At 36.9% G+C, this 19,722-nt stretch overlaps 1 protein-coding gene across 3 annotated transcripts in view; it reads right to left on the bottom strand.

Annotated features, from left to right (window-relative positions):
- The window catches only part of MAGI3 (membrane associated guanylate kinase, WW and PDZ domain containing 3), a 279,275-nt gene that overhangs the window by 64,335 nt on the left and 195,218 nt on the right, over positions 1-19,722 (bottom strand). For 2 of the 3 annotated variants that reach the window (XM_082613414.1, XM_082613415.1), the window contains exons 4-6: positions 16,736-16,945; positions 10,550-10,724; positions 9,126-9,205 (exon numbers count right to left, since the gene is read on the bottom strand). In XM_082613414.1, the coding sequence (XP_082469540.1) occupies positions 9,126-9,205; positions 10,550-10,724; positions 16,736-16,945 (465 nt within the window). Of the gene's footprint in view, positions 1-9,125; positions 9,206-10,549; positions 10,728-16,735; positions 16,946-19,722 lie in introns of all 3 variants that reach the window. The other variant, XM_082613413.1, reaches the window with a different exon arrangement.

Below are 19,722 nucleotides of genomic sequence, written 5' to 3'. Positions count from 1 at the left end.
CCCCTCCCTTCCTTCTCCTCCTCCTCTCTCCTTCTTTATGCAAAAATAAAAATTAGAAACAGTATAGTTCTTGACATCAAAGAGTTCATAGTCTAAAAATGAAGACAGAAGAGAAAATTGATATAATGAAGGTAAACGCAAGCTTTTGGGGAGAGCAGAGGAATGACACCAATTGCTTGGTAAAGCAGCTATCAGAAAAGCCTTCTAAAAGACGGTGATGTTTGAGCAGTCTTAAAGGATGAGTTGGGACTGGGGAGAGGGAGGCCATTCCATAGATCAAAGAGCACTGAGGTATTAAGAATGGCAGGCAATTTTCAGTAATTACAAATAATTTGATAGGGCTAGAGTGAAGGATGTATGCAAGGGGGCTTGTCTTATAAGCAAGCACCAAAACACATTTCTGGAGTGCCGGGTTAAGAAGTTTGGTCTTTATTTTGATAATGATGAAACTGACTAAGCTGGACTGAGACATGATTACATTTATATTTGGGAAAGATTATGGGCAGCAGTAATAAAGAATGAAATAGATGGAGTGGAGTGAGAATAAAAGCAGACAAACAAGAAAGTCATTAATAGCTTAGGTAAGAAATTATGAAGGTTGGAGCTAAGACACTGGTAGTGGGAATACAGAGAAAGAATGGATAATAGAGACAAGGAAGTCAAAGCAACAGAACTCAATGACTTAACACTAAGACTGAAGGAGGAAGAGAGGGGAGGAAGCCAAGATGATCCCAAGGTTAATGGCTCTTCAGGCATGAAGATGATATATTATCAAATATTTACTGGATACCAATGATGAAAACAGCTGTGGGAAGAGGAAAGAGTTATTAATTTGGATTTAGAGGCATTTAGGAGACAGATAATATGGGAAAAGTGCCTAGCACCACTGGACACTTAAGAGATGGCAGGTTTTTTAAAGTCAGAATTGATAGAACTTGGTACTTTACTGCAATGAAGAAGATACGGTGAGGATAAAGTTGAGGATGATAGCCAGTTTAACGCTCATGGAACTGGGAGGATGTAATGTCATTTGGTGATGGCAGGAAGCTCAGGTATAGAGAATATTTAACTCAGTTTGGGAGGTGTTACATTTGAGCGGCTATGCAACATCCTTATAGAGATATCCAACAATCTCTTGGAAATATGAACCTGGTTCTCAAACGAGAAATGTAGGAAGATAAGGATTTGGGAGACATTGTAGTTAAAGCCATGGCAGTGGACAAGATTACCTAGATAAATTGTGAATAGAAAAAGATGGAGAATAGAAGCTAAAGGCGCATTTACAATTTAAGGAGCAGAGAGAGTGAGAATAGTCAGGGGGAATGATGTCAAAGAAGACAGAAGAGGAGAGCATGGTCAATGCTAACAAATGCTTTATAAAGCTGTAAGGACTCAAGATAAGGGCTAAAAAGAGTCCACTGAGTTTGGCAATCAGGCCGGAGGTTACTGGTAACCTTAAGAAAACCAGTTTAACTAGAAAGGTAAGGGGCAAAGTTCACCATACTGTAGTATTAAAGAGTAAAATAAAAGGTGGAGCCCTTAAGAAGAGAGCCTTTTCTTTTTTTCTTTGTCTTCTTTTTGGAAACTTGGTTGTGAAAAACCTAGTGAGAACTGTGGAGGAGAGGTAGGGTCAAGAGAAAATGTGTTTATTTACTTTTGAGATAGGAAAGATCTAACCGTATTTTTCTGTGTTAGAAGCTAAAGCATTCCCCCCAAAAGCTGACTCAAAAGGCAAAACTATTTCTGGCATATCAAGCAGTTGATTGTTTCTAAAGCCCATGAATTTATCTTTCCTCTTTTCCAAATAGGATTTTTCTTATTTAAATATATGAATTACAATTGTTTTCTCATTGTGGAGCTCTATTCAGTTGATGATTTCCTTTTACCATTCTCTAAATTCTAAAAACGATATTGACGTTCAATACATTTTAGTAAAAAATTTAATCTTTCTTTCATCTTAAGAGAAAAGGAGTGGGTTGAGAGTAAAATGGATTCCTGATGTTGAATTTTTAAGATAAAACAATTTAACTAAATTTAACTAAAACAATTATTTTAAGTGGAAGATAAATATGTACATCGATTAAACCATCAGATATGGTATAAAAACACAGGTTCTGAATATCACAAGACTGGGGAGAAAAGGGCAAGTTTTAGAAACTGTGAGGTTTTTCTAGAAGATCTTAAATGTTCAGCAGAATGCAAACAATATCTTAAACTATAAAAACTGACATTTAAAATATTGTTATTACTATCCCCTTTTGAACATCTACTCTGTGCAAAGTGTTGTGGAAATTACCAATGTAAGTCAGATACAGTCTAGTCTGGAAATAGCCTATTGTGGGGCTATTTCTCCCCTATTGAGGGAGGAGACAAAATATACAGCAAAAGTGATAAAGGTTGGCTGAGCATAAAACAAATAGGTTGAAGGTTCCAAATTTTGGGGTCCCCATAGTGAAGTACAGGTGACGTTAGAAAGGCACACCCAGTAATGGGGGTGGGAGAGTAACTCTTAGATTGAAATGTTTTGAACATCCTTAAATCCTGAGTGCAATTTTGGTTGCTCTATCTTAAGAAAGATATAATTAAGATGACCATATAATGTAGTCTACACTTTTGAGAGTAAAGGGGGACACTGTTATTAATTATGCTGGGACAGCAGGAATAAGCTGGATTAGTCCTTGGCCAACCAAGACATATGGTCACCCATAATGTAAAGAGCATTAGTGGAACACACTCATCCAGAGAAACATTTCCAGTTTCTCTGAGCCCCTTTACTTTGTTCTCCAAGGAAGAAAGAATGTCTTATCTGACGGGTGGGTTTTACAGAATGAATTCTACGTGCTTGGCTCAGGGCCTCTTGGGTTCTCTTGCTGTTCTGGATGCTAGCCTGCCTGCAGAGAGGGTGTAATCTGGTCTTTTCACCATGTCTGCCTTGTGGGAGGGGTCAAACAGCTGAACACAGAGACCAGAGATTGAGTGCTTAAGTCTGCCTCCTGTAGGGGTAAAATATTAGTAAGTCCAATAGAGGTGCAGAGCTAAAGCTATGTTCACTCAGCAGATGGTATTCTAACCTCACCTCTGTTTCCTGTGTCTTATTTCTCTATTGACTCCTCACTAGTGAATGAAGACAGAATTCTTTTTTTTTTTTGGCCATGAGGCATGTGGGATACTAGTTCCCTGACCAGGGATTTAACCCTCACCCTCTGCATTGGAAGCACGGAGTCCTAACCACTGGACCACCAAGAAAGTCCCAAGACAAAATTGTTATTTATTGCTTCCCTCAGAACCTTAAAGAGATTAAATATTATTTTCAAGAAGGATGACCAAAATAATCTGGAGCATAGAGTAGCTTCTTTCCTTCTTTCCCTCCTTCCTTCCTTCCTTACATCCAAATATTTAAGTCTCTACTGAAGGGATATATAGATAAGACAAAATCCTTGCTCCTATAGAGTGTAGGCACCTAGTAACAATGCAATGTAGTAGTAAGTGCTACAATAGAAATATCCATGTGGTACTGTTGCACACAGAGGAGAGAACACCTAATCCTGACCTGGAAGAGAATGACAGAGGAGGCTACAAAAAATTATACTTTACATCTGAGCTTAAAAGGATAAGTAGGTACGAGCTAGGTGGACACAGGGCAAAAGGCTGGTTCCTGGCAGAAGAAATGGGCCTGTGGCAAAGGCAAAGATAAAAATATGTCATACTTATGGCATGATAATACTTTGAGAGAGAAATATAGAATACAGTTCAATTACAAAAAATCTTCAATACTTCCCCATGGAGTCTCGACTTTATTCTGCTGACAGTAGGGAGCCATTAACTATAATGGCCATTAACCTGAGCAAGGGAGAGGTATGAAGGCAGTTATATTTTAGAAAGATTAATTGACAATGTAGCTAAAGTTTTTTGATCATATAGTCTTATCAGTAAAAAATCTGACAATGTACTTCCAAGAGATTTATATATATATATTCATAAACATATACATACTACTATACTAACATGTATTTACATAATAAAGCATACACAAAATAGAAGTTTAAAAAGGAGATGGGAGACTTCCCTAGAGGGCCAGTGATTAAGACTCCATGCTTCCAATGCAGTGGGCACGGGTTCCATTCCTAGTTGGGGAACTAAGATCCCACATGCTGTGGGGCATAGCCAAAATAAATAAATAAAAAATAAAAAGGAGATGAAGATTAAATAAGCAATTATCCCTAGTTTACCTCAATGTGGTTTTAAAAAGCTCACATGAGGTGTATGAGAAGTGTCAGCTCTGCCATTTTCTCACTGTTAGCTTGGGCTTGCATATTTGTATTATTATCTTCAATCAGCAGTGTCTTTGTAGAAATCCTTTTAAGCCACATTTTAATTTTGTGTGGATTAAAAACCATGTAACATAGTCTATAAATCCACTTAACTGTGCACACGTAACTGCAAAACTTTACAGGGCTCTTGGCAAGAGCAAGGGTGTCACCCATGTTCTTCCCTCAAGACACTCTGGGGAGTGTACATGATAATCTGACATATAGAATGAGGTAGAATGCCATTACCAATCTGTATATAAAATAGTAGAGGGCTTCCCTGGTGGTGCAGTGGTTGAGAGTCCACATGCCAATACAGGGGATGCGGGTTCGTGCCCTGGTCCAGGAAGATCCCACATGCCACGGAGCGGCTGGGCCCATGAGCCATGGCCGCTGAGCCTGCGCGTCCGGAGCCTGTGCTCCACAACGGGAGAGGCCACAACAGTGAGAGGCCCGTGTACCGCAAAAAAAAAAAAAAATAGTAGAGAAACTTAATTTATTTTTTCCCAATAGAAATATTATGAAAAGTTCTGACATTTTCTTCCTGTACCTGAACAGATAGTTGGAACACCACCATTTTACAGACCACTGGCATAAAAGATATACTGGAAGAGAACTGTAGGAAAAAAAGACCAAGAAAAATCCAAGCATGTAGTAGTCAGAGGAAGGGAGAGGAAGATACAAAAAAAAAAGCATGAATAGATAGAGGCATAGGTAGCTATGTGAAAAAGCAAATGGAGCAAAATGTTCATTATAATACATGTATTCACTGAAAAATTCTTTCAGTTTTTCTATGTTGGAAAATTTTCATAATAATATATTGGCAAAATATAGAAAAAAGAAAGAGCAGCAGGGATTGGAAACTATATAGGGAATAGAGCAAACAGAGAGGAAGAAGCAAAAGTGACTCAAAGGATTTTGGCCCAGATGATTATGAGGGTGGTACCTATGACAGAAAGAGGAATGGGGTGACTATGGGGGAAAGATGCTAAATTCAGTTTGAAATATGTTTATCTGAAGTGCTAGTAGGGCAATCAAATGTAATGCGAAATACAGAAATAGCATTCAGAACAGAGGACAATACTAGAGGTTTAGATAAGGAGCCCAGCTACAGTAAATTGATAGTTAAGGCTATGAAAATAAATATTCTACAAGGGAAACAGGAAAAGGCAGAGAATTGAACTGAAACAATTAGTCGGGAGGAAAAGGAATGGAGCCTAGCAAAAGAGACATGCCCGAGAAGACTAATACCACATTCACAATCTTTAAAAAGTCCAATTCTATAGTATTACATATTCTAGTTTACCTTCACAATGGGTGACTTCACCATAAGAAACTTACTATGAAGAGCCTTATAGACAAGGGAAGTATAAAAAATCATTTAAAAAATTATTTCGAGATATAATTTACATTCAACAAAATGCACAGATCTTAAGTGCTCATTCAATGATTAAAATATTGATTTAAGTGCTTGTTCGAGTATAAAAAATGAGTTTTGGCAATTGCATGTGCCTATATAACCGTCACCCCAAACAAGGTGGAGAATATATCCATCATTCCAGAGAATTATTTCAATTCACCATTCTCCCCTTCACCCCCATCATTTTCTGACTTCTATCAGCATAGATGAGTTTTCCTGGTTTTAGGCTTTAAATAATGGATAATTAAGTATCCATTCTTTTGTGTCTGGCTTCTTTCATACAACATGTTTCTGAGGCTCATCCATGTTGTTGAGTGTTATCAACAGCTTCTTCTTTTTATTGATGAGTAGTATTTCATTGCATGAATATACCACAACAGGAGAATGTTTATCCATTCTCCTGTTGATGAATATTTGGGATGTTTCCAGGTCGGAGCTATTATGAATAAGGCTGTCATGATCATTCAGGTAGTCTTCTGGGGAACATGTGTTTTCATTTCTCTTGACATAACACCTCATAGGTAACTGCCAACATTTCTCCAGAGTGTTCACATAATTTTATATCTCCACCAACAAGTAAAAGATCCAGTTGCTCTACAATCTCACCGATCTTTGGTATTGTCAGTGTATTTGACTTTAGCCCTTTTAGGGGGTGTGAATGACATCTCACTGTAGAGACGATTAATGATAAGCACCTTTTTATGCTTTTTAAAAAACTGAGGTATAGTTGACGTACACACCTTTTCATGTTCTTAATTGGCTATTCTTTATCTTCTTTTGTGAAATGTCTGTTCAAGTTCTTTGGCCATTTTATTTTATTTTTATTTATTTATTTTTGGCTGCACGGGGTCTTCATTGCTGTGCGTGGGCTTTCTCTAGTTGTGGTGAGCGGGGTCTACTCTTCGTTGTGGTGCGTGGGCTTCTCATGGCAGTGGCTTCTCTTGTTGCAGAGCACGGGCTCTAGGCGCGCGGGCTAAAGTAGTTGTGGCACGCGGGCTCAGTAGTTGTGGCTCACAGGCTCTAGAGCGCAGGCTCAGTAGTTGTGGTGCCTGGGCTTAGTTGCTCCACGGCATGTGGGATATTCCTGGACCAGGGCTCAAACCCGTGTCCCCTGCATTGGCAGGTGGATTCTTAACCACTGTGCCACCAGGGAAGTCCTCTTTGGCCATTTTAAAAAGCAACTTTATTGAGGTATAATTTACATATCACATAAAATTGTTCTGCTTGAAAAAATGTACAATTCATTGATTTTTAATAATTTACTGAGTTGTGCAACCATCACCACAATCCAGTTTTGGGAAATTTTCATCACCCCAATAAGATCCTTTGTGCTGTTTACAATTAATCTCTATTCCTTTCCTTAGCACTGGGCAACCACTAATCTACTTTGGCTCTATAGATTTGCCTGTTCTGGACATTTCATATGAATGAAATCATGCAACACTTGATCTTCTGTGTCAAGTTTCTTTCACTTGGCATAACATTTTTTGAGGTTCATTTGTATTTTAGTATGTATAGTATTTCATTTCTTTTTATTGCTGAACAATATTCCATTGTATGATTACACCACATTTTATTTATCCATTCATTGTTTGATGGACATCTAAGTTGTTTCTACTTTTTAGCTATTATGAATAGTGCTACTATGAATATTTACATTCAAGTGTTTGTGTGGACATGTTTTCATTCCTCTTGGGTAGATATCTAGGAGTGGAAGTGCTATGTGATATGGTAAATTTATATTTAACCTTTTAAGAAACTGCCAAACTGCTTTTCAAAGCAGTTGTACTATTTTACATTCTGCCCAGCAATATACAAGGGTTACTGTTTTTCTCCATCTTTGCTAATCTCAAACTCATGAAGATATTCTCCTAAATTTTCTTCCAAAAGCTTTAGGGTTCTAGCTTTGAGCCATCTCAAATTATTTTTTGTACATGGAGTAAGGATATAGTTGAAGTTCATTTCTCTTTATGAATATCCAATTGTTCCAGCACCATTTGTTAGAGACTTTCCTCCCCTCACTGAACTGACTTGGCACCTTGTCTGCAAATTAAGTGATCACATATGTGTGCATCTATTTCTGGATTCTCTTATGCTGTTCCACTGATCCATGTTCTAGCCTATGTATACAAGACACTCTTGATTACTGTAGCTTTATAGTACGTCTTCAAATCTGGTAGCCTAAGTCCTTTATCTTTGTCCTTTTTAAAGTCTGTTTGACTAACTAGAGTCTTTGTACAGTATTTCCATGTATATTTTAGAATCAGTTTGTCAGTTTGTTAAAAACAGACTTTTAGAATTTTGATTGGGATTGTATTGAATCTAGATATCAATTTAGGAAGAATGAACATCATTAACAATATGTGTTATCCTATCTACATAGTATATCAATGAGCACAGTATATCTCTTCAATTATTTTAGGTCTTGATTAATTTATTTCAGTGATGTTTTGTAGTTTTTAGTGTAGAGGACTTGCACATCTTTCAGTAGATTTGCTCCAAGGTATCTTTTTTTAAATACCATTACAAATAAATTTTAAATATTTCATTTTCCAATTGTTTATTCCTAGAAAAATTCTATCATGCTGAACAAAATATGTATCAATTCTGCTTAAATTTTTTTCATAGACTGGAATTCAATCTATAGGAGGACTATCTGACTTTCATTCTAATCCATTCTTTTCTTTTTTTAACCAAGGTAAATAATTTCTGATGAGTCATACAAAATCAATGCAAATTTTATTCATCTACACTCTATATTCAAGAAGGCACAGCAAACATTTTGGTTGGGGTAAATTCTATACTTATTTGTAAGACTATACCATTAAATAGAACCTATAACATACAAGACAGACAAGCATTATTATCTAATGATTCTCAGAGAGATAATTTTTCTACCAAGCAGTAAAAATTGTGTGTGGGTGAGAGGTATATTAAAGACTTTCACTGAGTTTCTATTGCCGCTGTAAATGGCAAAGGATTATAAATACTGGCATATCTATCCTAGTGATACTAAATTAAATATATTTTTGAGATTAGCAGGCATGATGAGGCTACCCTGTGGTTGAGAATGCACCTAGCTTATTAAACTATTTAGTTAGAATTTTAAAAGTTTGTTTTAAAACAAAGTTTAAAAAATGGCAAATTCATTTTTATTAAGGTTTTTTTTTAAAAGGATTTAATTGTATACTTCTCAAAAAAAGAGAAATAAAGACTCTCACAAAATTAGATGCAATGACATAATGACCAGAATCAGCTGATTATGATATCCACCCACTCCTTATGTGCTTATGCACATTATGGTTTGTTTAGGATTTTGAAAAACTTATTATCTAAGCAAGAAGAGCAAGAAGGGATAAAGAGAATAAGTATGGTATAAAAGGTCTCTGAATCTCTACCTCCATCTTCACAGTCTTCAGGGGCTTTGGCTTTCTTACAAAGACGAGGATCCAACCAGGTGGTTGTCTTGGTATTGTGGCTGTTGAACAAAGATTTCAATTAGAAACAGTAAAATAAAGAGGGAGAAAAGTATTTCAAAAGCAAAGATGAAAAGTGAATAAAAGGTATATGATGTTTGAACATTTATCTCCTACAGGCTTCATTTGTATACCTCTGATTCAATAGTCCTGTTGTTCTCAGTCTATTACTTCAAAACTGCCACAGAGGAAAGGTAATGCTAGAGGCACTAATTTGAGAATGAAGACTCTAAAGAAGGGATAAAATGTTAAGTGCATAATAACAGATGCTTATCTAAGCAGTCAAAAATGTTTCAGAGGGTGGGCACATGGCCCCATACTGTGCATTATCTTAGCCAAAAAAGCTGCCCTGAAAACCCTGTTTACTTGCTGGCTGAATTCCTTCCTCTCTCCCTCCAAAAACACTATATTTCTTAGGTGCCTGTGATGTGTGGGCATTGTGCTGAGGACCGAGAATATAGAGATGAACAAACAATCAGATAGAGTCTCTGCCCTCACTGGGACTCTTTAAAAATAAAAGAGTTAAATAAAATAAAAAGTTTTAAAGTGTCTGTTTCTGGGACTTCTCTGGTGGTCCAGTGGTTAAGACTCCGCGTTCCCAATGCAGTGGGCCCGGGTTCGATCCCTAGTCAGGGAACTAGATCCTGCATGCCGCAACTAAGAGCCAGAGCAGGTCAGACCCAGGTCACCATGCAGTAAATACTAATGCTAAAACAAAGCCATCACACTGCTGAGTAGACAGTGTTATAGTTTAAGTATCTGAAATATGAGGATCTTAAAGAAAGAAAAATCCTAGAAAAAAAATATATACGAAGGCAATAAAATATAAATTAAAGTTATTATCGAAGCAGTGGGAGAATAACAATGTGATCAAAGGATCTTTTCTTGGTGTTTCCAATTTGAGATTAATTCACTAATCTCTACGTTGATCTCTAGGTCTGAAAATATTTAGCTCAGTTAATAAATATGGCCCCCTTCCAAATGATGGTAATTTGTGAAATGCTCATTAAGTTGGACACTCTACCCGAAAGGTTAAAAAAAAAAAAAAAAAAAGGCAAAGCAAAATATCCTTTATTCCTTGCATTTTTCATTTAGTGATAAATCTGTTTTTAATTCTCCTTTTTATAAAACCAGACATCAAATACACTATTCCTTTATCCAAATCAAATAAAAATGAAATATCATCCAGGGAAACAATCAGATTAAGAATCAATTGTAACTTGTATGAAAAATATTTTTAAAGAAAGAAAAAAGAAATGCAAGGCTTGTGAAATGAGGTTAAGAAAATTTAAAGGCAAGTCTCACAGTGGCAGGGCACATTAGAAAAGATACAGACATGTGCTTACTCAATGAAGTAGATCATTCCCGTATCAGTGTAGGCCATTTCCCAGTTTTTGGGGAGTGGTTCCAGATTCTCGTCTCTCATCATATAATTTCTAAAGTCCATGGAACTATTTGTTTGGTTGTAACTTGGGACAGTCTTTATCCAATCACACGACTCAGAATGCCTCTCTCTGTTTTCTGCTATTCCAACAGAACAGCATGAAAAGTAGGTAAAGTTACATTCTCTTCAAACAGCCTTAATTCTAACAAAATGCCAAATATATATTGCAAATTTCCTTGTCTACTATGTCCACATTCTGCTATAACTTTTGAAAAAACAAATAAACACACTGATTTTCTTTTCATTTGCTAAGTGACATTAACCCTGTACAGCACCTCTGATTCTAGTCAGGGAAAGAAGCAAAAAAACAATAGAATCAATTCTGTATATACTAAATACAGATCAATCAATATTATACTAAAACAACAGCCACAGCAGCACCTATACAGTCCTTTTATGTGCCAGGCTCTATTTTCAGCACTTTACATATATATTAACTCATAATTCTCACAGCAACCCTGTGAGTATATATTATTACTATTGCCATTTTATAGAAGAGGAAACTAAGACCCAGAAAGGTTAATAAGTTAATTTAGTCAAGGTTACACAGCTAATAAACAGCAAAGCTAGGATTTGAATTTTAAGGGTCCATGTTCTTAACTGCTTTATCAAGCTGCCTTGTACACATTTAACACAGGCCTTTAAAATAATACTAATTTTAAAAAATTAAACTCAATAGACTTACTGTTGTTAAATATAATTCTCTGTTGGTAACATTAAAATCCTTTTAGAGTTCCAAAGTCCACAATGTAGGTAAGAATACTAAAATTTGGTAACTCTCTAGGGAGTTCACAATTCATGCACTTAAAAGTTGTTTCTAGAACTTAAAAGATAATATAACTGTAATAACTCCAAACTTTGGGCAATGCTTCAGTATCACAGACTCTTAGAAGAGGCCTTAGATATCATTATATGTTATTCTTTATAGTATTTCCACTCCAACCATCCTTTATCCAACCAAGTTCTATAATCCATTAATCCTACTACTTACTGCCTTTCACTGTTCCTCACCCCCATCCATGCCCTAGCCATGTCCTCATTGCCCTACTTACCCAACTTAAATTCCATGATCAACCACTATAATCACTCCCTTGTAAATACTCCTGATTCCTTTTTCCCTACTTTACTTCACCACACTTGACTGGCTGAACTATAATTCTGCTTAAATCTTACTCTCCACATACTCCTCGCCAGTATATGTAGCTGAACGCAGGTGATAGTAACTACTTCACTTTTAACTCATGATCAGTAGCCTCAAGAGGGCATTTAATGATGTATGATAATCATAGGGCATTTCTTTAGTCCATTCGCTCTGACTCTCCTAGATAACGATTTCATACCTTCCTTCTCCTTAAATCTTCTCCTACTTCTGCCTTATCCCTAATCTCATTTGACGACCTTGTTTCCTATATCACTGAGAAAACAGAAGCAAACAGAACTTCCACAAATTCCCACCATTATATCTACATAGCAACTGTGCCCATTTTACTCTACCTTCTGTTACAGTGGAAGAACTGTGTTTCTAAGCAGATATGTCCATCCCCTCTTGCCTACAGCAATTCCCTCTCTCTCTCTCACCACCAATCTTTCTTACCTAGTAGATCACATCCATCCTGTTTGTTTTTTTTTTTTTAACAAAATGCAACCAAAAACCCAAAGAACAAACAGAAGATCCTAAATAAACCCTCAAGTTTGGTCTTAGGGTTTTACATATACCAACGACACAGGAGACCATAAATGACATAACTAACATAGCAAGGGTAGCAGTATATGGTGCACAGGGTCCCAAGATAACCCTGCCTAAACCCGCTGTGGATATCCTAACAGGTACTGTGGCCACACATTGTTACAATAAAATATCATCTTCCTCTCACCCATTGGTTCATAGCTGTAATCAGATCCCTTATCCAAAATGTGCCTCAGAGGACTTTCTTTAGGGATAGTTGAAACTTTCACCATTTTTAAAGATAGAAATTCAAGACAAACAAGTTATTTCTCCATTCTTTAAAAGGAAATTAAACAATTCTCTTTCCCCTCTAGCAACCCCATCCCATTTCTCTCCTTTTTACACCAAACCTCCTTGAAAGAGTTTATACTTGCTACCTCCACTTCCACTCTTCCATTTGCCACTGGAACTCATTCCAACAAGGCTTTTGATCTCTCATCAATAAAACTGTTCTTACCAAGATCACCAGTCATCTCCACATAGCTACATCCAATGATCAATTCTCAGTGTCCATCTTACTTGAGCTATCAGTAGCATCTGACATGATGGATCTCTCTTTCTTGAAACACTCTCTTCCCCTGGCGGCCAGGACACTACACTCTCCTGGTGCTCCTACCTCTCTGGCTCTTCTCTGTCTCCCTGATCTCCATATATTAGAGTGCCTTCTCAAGATTCAGTGCTTGGATCTTTTCTCTTTCTACACTCACTCTCTTGGTGATCTCACTGTGTCACTGCTATACAAGCTATATGCTGATGGTGTCCAAATATGGATTTTCAGACCAGAACACAGACTTTTAAATCCAACTTCAAGCACATTTCCATTTGGGTGTCTAATGAACATCTCAAACTTAAATATCCCAACCACAGCTCCCATTCCCAACCCAAACTGACTCCTTTTACCTGTCTCATCTCAATACATGCAACTCCATTCTTGCAGATACTCAAGTTAAAACCCTTGGAGTGACCTCTGACTCTGCTCTCTCATACCTTATATCCAGTCTGTTGGCAAATGTTATTGGCTCAGGCCACTTCTTACCTCTCATGCCTTCACTGGGTCTAAGCCACCATTTTTCACTTAAATTACTGCAATAACCTCCTAACTGGTACCCCTGTTTACGTCCATGCCCTCCTACTGCCTTTTCTCAATACAGTAGCCAGAATGAGCCTGTTAAGTTAAAAGCTGTTTTATCATGGTACTCTTCTACTTAAATCCATATAATTGTTTCTCATCTCAGAATAAAAAGCAAAGTTCTTCCAATGACCTATAAGATCCTATTATAATATGCATTTCCACCACCCCACCCCCATCATTATCTGATTGACTTCATTGTTACTATTCTAGTCTATTCCCTTCCAGCATTCTGCCCCAACCACATATAATGGATTGTCCACATTGTATCCAACCACACTGGTTTCCTTGCTGTTGTCTGAATAATCCAGGGATGCTCCCACCTCAGGGCGTTTGTACTTCTAATTCCCTCTGGCTGGAATGTTCTTCCCCAGGATATTTTGAGCACTACCTCACTTCTTGCAATGTCCCCTTCTTGGTAAGGTCTTCTCTGACACTCTATCTAAAATTGCAAACCTTGGCCACCGCTACTTTTTATCCTTCCCCTCCTCTGCTTTTTCTCCTTAGCATCATCTAACATACTATATATGTTATTCATTTATGTTGGATAATTCTGTCTCTCCCACCAGAAGGTAAGGTTCATGAAGACAGGGAATTTTGTCTGTTTTGTTCACTGCTTTATTTCCTTTAGAACAATGCCTAGCACTTAGTAGACTAGCAGGTGCTCAATAAATATTTGCTGAATGAATAATATGAATGAAACACATGATTTATTCTCTATGCAGAAAAAGTGATAGAAATTAAAAGGCACCCAATGTATAAATCAATCTGGAATGGAGTTACATTCTTGGGATATATATACTGGAGGAAAGTAGAAGCAACTATATGAGCAATAATACTTTTCTGAATATAGTTTCAAGAGACTGAATAAAGGAGTTTGCTTAATAGCCAATGATTTGAAAATGTTTTTTATATAACACCAACTCCTGGAAAAAATTTTAGCATTATTATATAACATGTGTCATCCTATTGCAGCATATTAAGCATTCTTACGTTAATTCTCATCAAGATATAAAATAATATACATATTGGTATATACAAATAAACCTCTACCTATCCTCTCCTACTTCCATCCCCAGCAATTTACTGATCTTTCAAGGCAGGGATTCTAGTCCCCCAAAGCAATACACAAGGCAACTTTGAATAAGTTAACAAGCATGGTTAGTACTTACTCAGAAAAGACCAAGGACTTTTAGCCATGTCTTCTATTGCTTTTTCCTTAAAATATTCTGAATATATTCTCTTACAAAGAAATATATCCTCCAGTGGAAGAGACCTATGGTCCCTACACACAAGAAGGAGTGTACAAACTGCCTCCCACACACTCTTGGGTACACTCCCTTTAAATATTAACAGTGAAGAGTCTGGAACACCTGGTTTAACAGCTGTCTTACATGACAAACATAAACTATGAAGCTTACAGATGGGTTTACCTCTAAGGGAACTGCAGTGCTCACTGAAAGGCTCTGCATTATGAAGTTTTAAAAAAGGGCATTTTCTCTTCCTTCAAATTAAGAACATATAAATTCCCATTTGGGGACAGAGTCATGGTTTCTAATCCCAGTCTTAAGCATTTAAAAATGTTAACATAATTTTGTGGGAGAGTAAAGCTGACATCAAAATCAAAAGTCTCTAGGATATGGTAACTTCCCTTAACAACTCTAAAGAATTAGATGTGAATTCACCTAAACCTTTTAAGACCCGTTTTCACCAAAATATATTGGTATAATTCATTGAGCGTATCTGCAACACAACAGTGTGAAATGTTAGGACCATAAAACAGGACTCACACTCTGGAGGGGGACACAAGCAATGATTGTATTAAAACAATAGATAATAGCAAATTTTAATAACTGATAAAGGAAAACAATAGGATACTTTGGGAAAATGATATGGTAATGGATTCTGCAAATTTGAAGATATAATCAAATTTTTTCATTTATTAGTACAACGAAAATAATTTTTTAGCTTCTACTATGTGCTAAACATGGTTTATGGCTCAAGAAATACCACAATGAACAAAACAAGCAAAAATTCCAACCCTTATAAAGCTTATATTCTAGTGTTTTGAATGGAATTATTATCATAAATAGCACTGAAATCAGTTCTGCTGTGATTCTGTGGTTTCCTATTTATACTCTTAATTAGCAGTATAAGAATCTCCTAAGCCAGGGGTCTCAACCTCCAACCCCCGGGCCTCAGACTGGTACCAGTCCATGGCCTGTTAGGAACTGGGCTGCACAGTAGGAGGTGAGGGGCAGGTGAGTGATCGAAGCTTCATCTGTATTTACAGCCGCTCCCCATCGCTCGCATTACCGCCTGAACTCCGCCTCCTGTCAGATCAGCGGCGGCATTAGATTCTCTTAGGAGCGCGAAACCTCCTGTGCACTGCGCATGCGAGGGATCTAGGTTGTGCGCTCCTTATGAGAATCCAATGCCTGATGACCTGAGGTGGAGCTGAGGCGGTGACGCTAGCACTGGGGAGCGGCTGCAAATACAGATTATCATTAGCAGAGAGGTCTGACTGCACAGAGCCCATAATAAATCAAAGTACTTGAACCATCCCGAAACCATCCCCCCACTCCGCCCCAGTCTGTGGAAAAATTGTCTTCCATGAAACCAGTCCCTGGTACCAAAAAGATTGGGGACTGCTGTCCTAAGCAATCACTACATTATTTAGGGGTACCCAAAAGGAGAAGATTCTCCACCACTAAATTTCTGTTGGTTTTGCATTTAATGAAAAATATGACAGTCAAGTTTGGAAATTTTCTTTGAGTGACTCAGAATTTAAACTCAAAATATTGCTAACAAACCTTTCAGATAATATTTATTAGCATACTTCTAAATCTTTGTTTTGGTTGAAGGATATATCTTAAAACGTCTACATTTTGTTCAAATTTTGTAAAGTAGACTTAGGCCAATAAGATTCCCATATTCAAGCACCAGAAATGAATCTCAAATCTTTTAGGCAGCAGGGTAATGGCACATTGTATTATTACCAACACTAATGATAGTTTATAATTGATTTTATCAAAACTGCCACTTGGAGCAACTCACTTCAGCTTACAAGTCAGTCAACAGAGATACACTGTTTCACGCAAAACCTTACAAAAAAACCCTGAGATCCCATCATTTTCTCTGCATGTGCTTTGTGGAAAATTTTACTACTTCCAATTCAGTGTCATATTAAAGTCAACCTTGAGGATCAGCCAGAAGTTGTTTTTTTGACGAACCTGCATTTCCACTACCGTTAACAGCTTCCTTATCTTCATCTTCTTCCTCTTCAGGAAGAGAACTGTCCATTCTTTCCATCTTGCTGACAGATGTAGTTCGTTTTCTTTGGGATTCTGTGTCAAACTCATTATCAAAGAGGACCTGATCAACTGGATCTGGCTGGAAAGGGCTGGGTTCTGCTGGAGGCTTGGGAGTTCCATAGAAGTTTCCTGAAGTGGACAAAATAACAGCTGCTGAAAGTGCTGAATGCTGAATTGAGAGTCAGAACAAAATGATCTAGTGTATGTCTCTGACCTGTTATCTTATACGGAAGTTTTTGAATACCCACCGTTAGCCAAAAGGAGGCCAAAGCACTTTTTCTTGGGAGAGGAGGAGGTAGAAAGACCAGGAAGAACTTATTTCTCAAGTGCCCTAACACTATATACTATCTAACATTATCTAACACTTTAAGGCTATCTGTACTAAGGCCGGGAAGTTGACTTTACGTATGTACGTTAGTTATTCCTACAGAGCTTGCTTTGCATGAGTTCTATATTAGGGCCTAATTTCTGAATTTAAATGCATCAATGCTCTTGTGTAAGACTAATTGGCATAAAAAGTGGGAGTAAAGGAGGAGAAAACTAATTCAAATAATTTTGTTCTAATATGTAACATATTGAACTATTTTGGTAAAATAAGGAAACATGCAGGCAAAGAATAAAGCTAAGAACCAACCAGTCTGTCCTGAAATGTAGGCTGCTTATGTAAAAGTAATTTTTTTTTTTTTTTGTGGTACGCGGGCCTCTCACTGTTGTGGCCCCTCCCGTTACGGAGCACAGGCTCCGGACACACAGGCCCAGCGGCCATGGCTCACGGGCCCAGCCGCTCCACAGCATGTGGGATCCTCCCGGACCGGGGCACGAACCCGTGTCCCCTGCATCGGCAGGCGGACTCTCAACCACTGCATCACCAGGGAAGCCCCATAAAAGTAATTTTTTTTAAAGTTTTTCTGAGCATTTTAATTATATTATTTTATCTGGCAATTTACTGAACAAATAGAGAATTTATTAGCATAACTCAATATTGGCTTACTCTCAGGAAAACAAGAAATACTTTAATATGTTGTCTTGTAAATCAGTAATTTTTGCAGTAAAAATGAATGTCCCAGAATAGAATGAAAACAACTGAATATCTGCTCAGTTTTCCATGTAGTCCCCAATAGGCAGCCACGTACGATGGAATATGTTCAGTGGGTCTAGCTACACTAAAAGTTTGTGGCTCCTGCTAGTTTTGACCTTATATCAACCACTATGCTGATGTTATAGAAAGATAACATGGACAGGGAATAAAATACTCATCATCTTCTTCTTTTATTTTTAAAAAAATCTCCAAATTCCTTGGCTCCTAAGGAGGTAATTAAGGTGCTCATTCATATACAGTAAATTAATGGGGTATATAATGGATTATTTTTCCAAGATGAAGAAAACAACAACAACAACATAGGTTGTTCACCACATCAGTGAGGCAAATCTACAAATAACATGGTTTACCTTAAGTCGTGCTTGCTTTGAGGGGGAAAGTATTAAGATAAATTCTTTGGAAATTTGACTTTGGGAGGTAATTGTCATTAAAATACTCAAGATAATGGAATCAAAATAATAAGACTTTTCAACCACATCTTGCCTCTCCCCACTCAACTACTCCCTTGCTTCCAAATCCACGTTTGAAATGGAGTTACTCCTGTCATGCAGATGGATGGAAAGCTTCATACTAAAACAGACTAAGAGGATCTCAGCAAACTTTCTGGCCCATAAGTAAAGCAAGGACCAATGAAAAAGCCAGTTCACATTTCTCTGAGACAGAGGGCACAGAAATGCTCCAAACAGAGGTTTGCTTGGGGAATAGGATGCTCTAGGATCTCACTTTTTCCTGCATGATGTCCAATAATCATCCAAGAAATTTGGATGTACCATGAAAAAGTTAAAAGTCCACTTTTACTTTTTTTTTCTTCAGTTTTTCTAAGGATGTTAGTTTTACAGGAAACACTAGAAACACATTTTACCGTGTATTCTTAGTAATTATTATCTGACTCTAGGGTGAAAATTAGAGAAATTCAGGATATTGTGATTGCTATATCCATAATCACTGATGAGGACTTAGAACTTCACAATAAATTCTGGCAGTTTCCTTATTTTAAAAAAATTATTGGCTTAGATTAAAAAAGAAAACTAGCATTGCTTATAAGTAAATTGGATCTATTTTTCTTGAATTGTTGGTAAATATCAAGATTTCAGATACTGGAAGGTATAGAATTACAAGGTTTGTGAACCTTGACTATAGTTATTCACAGAAAAAGTTTTTCATCTTTTTGAAGCTGTTTTGGAGATTTTTCTTTTTCTCTTTTTTCTTTTCTGAAGGGTTTTCATTTTTACAATAGAACAGTCAACCATTACATATTTTAAACCTATATAAAATCATATACAATAGTGTTAGAATAGTATTAGAAACTTACTTACTTATTTATTTACACATCCCCAGATACTAACTTTTGCCAGATTCCTTTCAGGTCTCCCCTTTTCCCCTCTTTAATGACACACATATACAGTCACATATATAATTAAAGCCCTAATTTCCTGTCTCTGTTCTTCCCACTTTCTCCCTGAGTTATCCTTATGTTGGTATATGTCATTTCCCTGCATATTATGTATATCTAGGACATATGTATATGCATACATAACATATAAACACTATTGCTTTAATAAAAGCTTCATGGAGTGTTTATGACATTTCATATCTTTTTTTCTAGACAGTATACTGTCCATATCCTTTTGCAATCTTCTTTTTATACAACTGTATTTCTAAGACTTATTCCTGTTGATACATGTAGATTCTAGTCACCTGTTATATAATAGTCCATTTTTATGAACAAATTAAAATGTATTTTATTAATTCCTCTACTAAAAGAGAGTTGGTTGCATTCCCTTATTGTTTCAAATGATGCTATAAT

Source organism: Mesoplodon mirus, assembly GCF_964341445.2.
Source record: "Mesoplodon mirus genome assembly, chromosome: 3".
Lineage (NCBI taxonomy): Eukaryota > Metazoa > Chordata > Mammalia > Artiodactyla > Ziphiidae > Mesoplodon > Mesoplodon mirus.
This window is presented reverse-complemented; position numbering and strand designations above follow the sequence as displayed.